Consider the following 7,783-nt stretch of genomic DNA (forward strand, 5'->3'; position numbering starts at 1 on the left):
GCAGATGGTCCTTCCCTGCATGCAGAGTCTACCTACTCGTGGTGCATGCCTGCCTGCAGATGGTCCTTCCCTGCATGCAGAGTCTACCTGCTCGTGTTGCATGCCTGCCTGCAGATGGTCCTTCCCTGCATGCAGAGTCTACCTACTCGTTGTGCATGCCTGCCTGCAGATGGTCCTTCCCTGCATGCAGAGTCTACCTGCTCGTTGTGCATGTCTGCCTGCAGATGGTCCTTCCCTGCATGCAGAGTCTACCTGCTCGTGGTGCATGCCCACCTGCAGATGGTCCTTCCCTGCATGTTGTCTACCTGCTCGTGGTGCATGCCTGCCTGCAGATGGTCCTTCTCTGCTTGCAGTATCTACCTGCTCGTGGTGCATGCCTGCCTGCAGATGGTCCTTCCCTGCATGTTGTCTACCTGCTCGTGGTGCATGCCTGCCTGCAGATGGTTCTTCCCTGCATGCAGTGTCTACCTGCTTGTTGTGCATGCCTGCCTGCAGATGGTCCTTCCCTGCATGCAGAGTCTACCTGCTCGTGGTGCATGCCTGCCTTTAGATGGTCCTTCTCTGTTTTTAGTGTCTACCTGATTGTGGTACATGCCTACACATAGAGCCTAACAACATGTAATTCCTGCATTATTTATTCTTGTTTTTTTTTATAAATGTAACTTCTATGTTGAAGGACCTGGAATTTTCCAGCGTAAGTAATATTCTTATCGCATGTGGGTATAGTTAGGTACGTACGGGGTGGTGGAACCGGTAGAAAAGGAGTTTGCATTAGCTGCAACACCAATCCTACTTATGCACTAGCTGTCGAATGGGAAGCTAGAAAAAAGGGAAGGGTTGTTTTAGATACTAAGCATAGCATGTTTTATGATAGTTGTAATGTCCAGAAGGGGAGATGGAAGAGAAGTATACAGGTATATATTGCAGCAGTGATGCTACAGAATTTTCATAACGATGCTTATTTTTTATTAATGCTTAACAATTGACGCTACCACATTTCTTTTATTTTATTCAAAGAATATACAATTTATTTATTAGTGTTGAAAAGAATTATTGACTTGTGCAATTACCTTTATAAGCATCATTCATGTTTATGTGAATGTAAAAGATACATACAGATTTAAGATGTTAGCTATATAAGTGTTAATTTATTTATTTTAATTTATTTTCCTCCTTTTCATTCAGTTTAAAATCATATTTAACATCATGCCTAAAAATAATAATGAAAAGGCAGAAGCAGAAAAGAAGTATTATTAAAGCAAAGTGGAAATAAACTGCCACAATAGGCACCAAAGTGTCAGTGAACGGATGCGACAGCACACGGTGTAGGAAAAGGCATCTTTTCATCTGAGATAATACCCACATACTTAGTATTCTTAATTATTATCTCTTGTTCAATACAAAAAATTCTAATAATCTGAATAGCTATAAATGCAAAAATGATGTATGGGTGTATGTATGTTCCCTATCGACTACAAAACGCCAGGAACTATTTTGATGAAATTTTCAGGCAATCTTCGATTAGCCCAGTGGGAGATCCTGTGAAGTTTGGTAGTGAAGTGATCAAATTAACAATTTTTCTTTTTTGGCAATTTTGTGTCATATTTTCCATATAAATGAATACCAAATTTAATTATTTTTTTTTATAACATTCACAATGAAAAGCAATATTAGGGACCCCAGTACCAAATGAGAAAGAAGTTTCACTTCTGTCAGCGTGGACTCCACACACACATTTTTTCTACATGTGTGTGTATCTGTTGGTGTTTCTTATTTGTGCACACCCCTAAGTCTTATGAATGTCAGTGTGCATGTCACAGATAATAAATAAATAAAATTTAAGTTTGATGACTTAAAACATTTGTCTATATACTACCAATGTTTGTATTTTATATCAATCGCAGTTGGATTATAACATTTTTAATAGTAATGAATCTCAAATGTTATATTTTTTACCAGCCACAGCTCTCCAACTGAGACACATACACACACACACACACACACACACACACAATCCTACATTTGATTTTTTGGACAGCCCTGGTCCATTCAATGAACAAAACCATTCAAAGAACACAAGCACTTTCTTAACAGGTTCTTGAGAGGCATAAAGTGCAGTCATTTTAAACAAGTTATAATTTTCATTAAAGAAATAAGTTAGCCAACCATTTAGCAGTATTCTCCTGTGAAATGACAGAATAGCATTCAGCTGTCAAACTAAAAAACATTAATTAAGTAACCTGAAAAAAAATGTACTCGTTCATGGAATAGACTTGAGGACTCAAATGCACTGAGCAAGAGTACTAGCTACTTCCCCACCAGTTTACCTGTGAGTTAAGTTTACTTTTCTTGCTTGCCATCTCTGTGATTCCATTGCCATTTAAGTCTCCATAAACAGTTGAAGTACGAAACAAAAATAAACCAAAGTGGTAATTGTGCCATTTAGTTTTAAACATATCTAATCACAAGAATAAATTAACTTGGTTCTTGTGAGAAGTCTGCAAGTTTGTTTTTCCATGTGTGATCGTCACTTCCTTAGACAGTAACGATAGTTTTTTTTTTCAAATTTTCATAGACAAGTAGGTAGTAAACTTGCCCAATGTATTGAAGGCTTTACTAAGCCTTACGACAAGGGCTAATGCTGCAGCCAAACGTCTTCCATGGTCGCCTCACAAGTGCCTGGCTTTCCCCCATTCTTCCTGCACGATGTGACAAAGTACATCCCTACACAATTACATGCCAGCAATATACCGGCCATCCTACAAACATTCAGCATACCATAACTTCTTTATAAAAAGGTATTATACATTATGTAAGGTGGATGAACATTTTCTTTAAACCAGATTAAAATAATTTTTTTTAAATCTTTTTTATATACCTAAAATTTACAATTTACTAAGTAAAGATAAATATTCCTCCATAACCATATAAACATAAAATGCACTTTTGGAATGAATGCAATATTAAAATGGAAATGAATACAGGGTTCACTATAGTAAGTAAACCAAACTACCACAATTAAATTGCTACAAAACATTTTAGACAAAGATGTCAGGTTCATAATGCTTCCTACTGATAACACCCTATCTATAATTATTTAAATATTTCAGAGTTCAAACTAAGAAATTGAATATCATCCTGAGAACATTTTCTAATAGAAAGAATAGTTCGAAAAAACATAATTTTTAAATAATAAGATTTGGTAATGGATTTGTAATTCCGTCAGGTGAAAGCGATTCGTGGTTGCGAGTTATGAGAGTGTGTTGAAAACATGTCTACAATTAAGGTAAAATAAAAAGTACGAACCTGAAAGTTTGATTTCTAACCTTTGGTCTCTGCTTTACCATCATTATCTCAGTAACATAACCATCACGGTTCCTCGACATAACACTCAAAGCTGTGAGGACAATGTCGCCCCAGTTATGCTACTTGACGCTACGGTGCTCCCCAAACGTGCAGAATTCTCCAGAGGGACAGCAAGGGTGTAGTCAGACAGCGCCCCGCTAATGGGTCCTTGAAGTTGTACAGGAGGGGCAGGTGCTACTTGTGTCACGCCCACTAGACGAGGTGGAAGGGTTTTCCCTAGGCCTGCCCGTCTCGCTGGCCGGCGCTCGTCTCTAACAATAATATTGATAAATACTCACACCACAGCAAAATTTTACCACAATACAAGCCAAGTACACGGTTGGATACAGTTTTATTAAAACAGGAGTATAAAAATTTAACATATTATTAACGAGTTCCTGGATTCAAATCCTCATCCTGCTTTCTGTTTTCCATTGGTTTACTGGAATAATTGCAGAAATATTTATGGACTGGACCTCACCCAATTGATTTTTACCTTAATCTCTCAGCAACTTGTTAACAGTACGTGTTTGACCCTAATTAATTAATGTTCTGTCTACGAGACAAAAGCCCAACGAAAAAAAAAAATGTATAATACATAGAAAATTCTGTGATCTGTCAATCCAAAAATAGTTTAACAGGTTACCCTTGAGATTCATCTACAATCCTAGATTGAGGAAGTTAAAAGTTAGTCCACTAGCTACCTCAAAAAATTAATATTAGAAAAAAAAAATTTTGGATGCTACTTAATCTTGTTTAGTTACATTGGAAAAGCAGGATTTAAGAATTTTTCAGTACTTTTTTTTTGTTGTAAGAGTGCATTACTAAGATTTCTTAAGTATTAGCAGAACAACCTGCGTCATTTAATACTGGTTTCCCCTACGGTTCTGAAATTTATATAACTTAATATACTTTAAAAAATGGACTGAAATACTGTAGGTATACAGATGTGCTCTGCTTACATACTGGCACAGATTTGTGATAAGAAAATAGCCTACGCACAAATTCAATTCAGAATTAATTAAATAATAATTTTATATGTTAGAAAAAAATAGCATAATTTTTTTTACTCAACCACATAATACAAAATCAAGAAAAACTAGCAATGAAACAAGTGAAATTTAATTTTTCACTAAATGTTCAGTATAAATGCCTGAACTGAAGCATGTTCCCATTGGCACTGTAAGTAAACAAAATGGTCACGTGACTCAATTTTGTCAAAAAAAATCTGTTGCATATTATTATGTTGCTTATTAATTTTTGCCTATAGGTTAACATATTCATAATACATAGTTCTCAGATATTATTATTATTATTATTATTATTATTATTATTATTATTATTATTTGAGATAGCCATGCTAAAATTCATGGTGAGTTAAGTATCTTAAGTCGCTGCTTTTCCGCAAAGTTAAAATAAAATTATGAAAATACCATTTTCCAACACTAGAGACGTTCCTTCATTTAGCGTTATTAATGTGTAATAGTTCATGAGAAATCACACTTTCAACCTACATTACAATACCTGCACCACCGCCATTTGTTTACCCATACGAGTTTCTGTGTTTATTTTTGAGAACTTTAGTCAACAAAGGTATGGTTTTATGATAATAGTAGTTAATATAATGGCGTAATGAATGCAGTTGTAGGGAAATAATGTTTGTTTTCTGTTTGTTGGTTGTTTGTCCAAATGTCATTAATTTAAAAGGTTTCTTTTTTTTTTTTTGCATTTCATTTAAATAGTCATTTGAAACACAGTAACAAACAACGTAAAAAATACTTTTAAATATTGTGGACGATTGGTTGATTTAGTATACCTAGCGACATTAAAAATACTGTGATATTATGTTAATGGTTATTAGTCGGTAATTACTAAGAAACCATAAGAAATATTTAATAGTATTTTTTTATGTAGCTATACTAACCCAACAAAACGTCCACAATGTTTAATATAGCTAACCTTACCTAATCGACCATTCACAATATTTGAATAAATACATTGAAACAAATATACACAAATTGACACTGGTAAACAATTAATGGCAGCGGCAACCGCAATACACAGATATTGAAATATGAGCTAAAGACTGTGATTCCAAAGAAAATAATAGATTCTATAAACAGTTTTCAAGGTAAATACAGAAATGGTATTTTCGTAATCTTGTTTTTACTTTGCATAAAAGCTTTGATTTAAGATATTTACCCATGGTATCCATTATGTAAATTTTTCACAATGGGGGTGTTTTTGTAATGGTTTCTCAAAGAGTTGAACTAGATAAAATAACTAAAGTGAAATGATGGTTAAATCAGGTCTATGACATTAAAAATATTATCATCATGAAATACGTGAATTCTTACAAAATGGTTGTACATTCCAAATGAATTCTGGAAAATTTGGTAGTTGCAGTGGGTTTTCGGAGTTGAAAAAAATTGTGTTTTTTACCAAACTAAAAAATGTAAATATTTCGAAATATTATTATAATTGTTGTAAAAAATTTCTTATAACAATTTTTAATACTTTCACATTAATTGTGTCTAGATGTAATGATTACCACTCAATTTCCTGGTCTTCAGTATAAAGCCTAATTTTGAAATAGCCCTTTTGCAGGATATTCAGCCACATTTGAAAAACACAAAAACAGCAATTATATATGTATGTATGTGTATATATATATTTTTTAATGAAACCAAGAATTTTACCAAAATGCCATTGTGCAGGATTATATAAACAAAAAAAATGTACTAATTTTTCGTTTTTTTTTTTTTTTTCCACGGTGCTACGAATTTTCACATTTTTCAACTAAAATAAACAAGTAACAAGAAGCATTTCAGTTTGAAGTTTATAAAAATCAAAATGTACAACATCTAAAGAACCAAACAACTTGAAACATTGCCTGATTAATAGAAACAAGTAATTACTATTTTCTGTTTCCAGGATTATTTTCTAAAAGTGTTAACATTATGGACCTTTAAAAAATACTATTCTCCAAATTGGTTAGGTTGTACAAGTTTCCTTTCCTTAAATGTGTACTACCTAAAATATCAAACCAATAAACTTTGATGAATAAATCTGACGATACTAAACAAAACAAGTAATTCCACAAAAAAATATAAAATAAAATAAGTCTGACATCTAGTTAAATAAATTGTGTAACATCAATTGTTCACGTCTTTAGTTAAATATTGCCGAAATAAATTATTATCATATTAAATAATGCCAAATAGTTTCAACAGTGACAAGGTGACAATGTGATCATATTACGCCGAGAGCAATCATTATTTATAACACAGCTGGACGTGACAGTGGCAGCCATCTTGTATGAACCTCTCGGCTCGTCCCACTTTGCGTCAAGACCTGTTTCGGACGAATAAGTACCCCCATAAAGCTAAAAATAATATACTCTTAAATAAAACTGTCGGGATACCTGGTGAAGGGCTGTCATATCATCAGCATCTGTTGTGTTTATATCCGCTCCTTCACCGAGCAGTCGTCGCACTTCATCCTTGTCGCCTGACGAACAAGCTGCTAAAAAAACACATTCCGGAGAAAACTGGATCTTCCGCACCATCCTCTTCGGCACACCAGCTTCGCGGTTGGTTTCTGATTCTTCCCATCGCCTCAGCTGCTCGGCTCTCTTGAAAAGAGCCGAATTAGACAGTTCCCTCTCAGACATTTTCACCATTACTACACAGACATTGGTGCCTCAGGGAACATGGAGGTAGCTGGGAGCGGTCAGGCATTGGCAGTTCTCATTTCTTGCAGCAATCAAAAATTACTCTCTGTGAGCAGGAGAACCAACATTACAAAATTTTATTATTGAAAAAATAATCCAAGTAAAAAACAAATTATCAAACCCATTTGAATAAAAAAAATATCTTAAATAGCCTAAACGTGTATATTATCTATAAAAAAAATTGTCTAAACAATTTTTAAAGAAATTACACTCAAAAATATATTTATGTGAGGTAACATTCCAACGACCACCAAAAAACAAAAACGACTAAAATTCCACCCCAAACGCAAATAATTACACTATTTACTATTCATAGCAAAGGTCAAATTTCAACCACCAGTTGCTATCGCTGGATAGCTAATTGTTCCAGGAATTTTGACAGTTCATTATGTACAACCAAAAATAACTGTCTTTGACAGAATATCAAAAAGTGCTTCATAACTTGTTGGTGGAGGGTATAAATCTAAAATAGTTATAATGATTTCCTTAAAAAATAAAAAAAAAAATTAAAAAAAAAATAAACATACTTCTCAATAACCCAAAACATCATAGGTACCTCATGCGGCAGGAAAGCTCGGTCCCCACTATGCTGGAGGTACACATGCCGACACGAAAGGGAAGTAATCAGTGTTGTGGTAAGCACCCATCTGTTGTTAATATTTGTTTAATTTCCATGTAAGCTCGGGAAATGTGCATCAACCCCTT

At 34.3% G+C, this 7,783-nt stretch overlaps 1 protein-coding gene across 12 annotated transcripts in view; it reads right to left on the minus strand.

Moving 5' to 3' along the window:
• LOC134538852 (protein phosphatase 1 regulatory subunit 12A) overlaps positions 1–7,097 on the minus strand; it is a 177,820-nt gene extending 170,723 nt beyond the window's left edge. For 11 of the 12 annotated variants that reach the window (XM_063380412.1, XM_063380404.1, XM_063380407.1 and 8 more), the window contains exon 1: positions 6,770–7,097. In XM_063380412.1, the coding sequence (XP_063236482.1) occupies positions 6,770–7,027 (258 nt within the window). In that variant the 5' untranslated portion in view covers positions 7,028–7,097. The remainder of the gene's footprint in view (positions 1–6,769) is intronic. The other variant, XM_063380415.1, reaches the window with a different exon arrangement.
• Between the last annotated feature and the right edge of the window lie 686 nt (positions 7,098–7,783).

This window comes from Bacillus rossius, chromosome 14 (genome assembly GCF_032445375.1).
Source record: "Bacillus rossius redtenbacheri isolate Brsri chromosome 14, Brsri_v3, whole genome shotgun sequence".
Lineage (NCBI taxonomy): Eukaryota > Metazoa > Arthropoda > Insecta > Phasmatodea > Bacillidae > Bacillus > Bacillus rossius.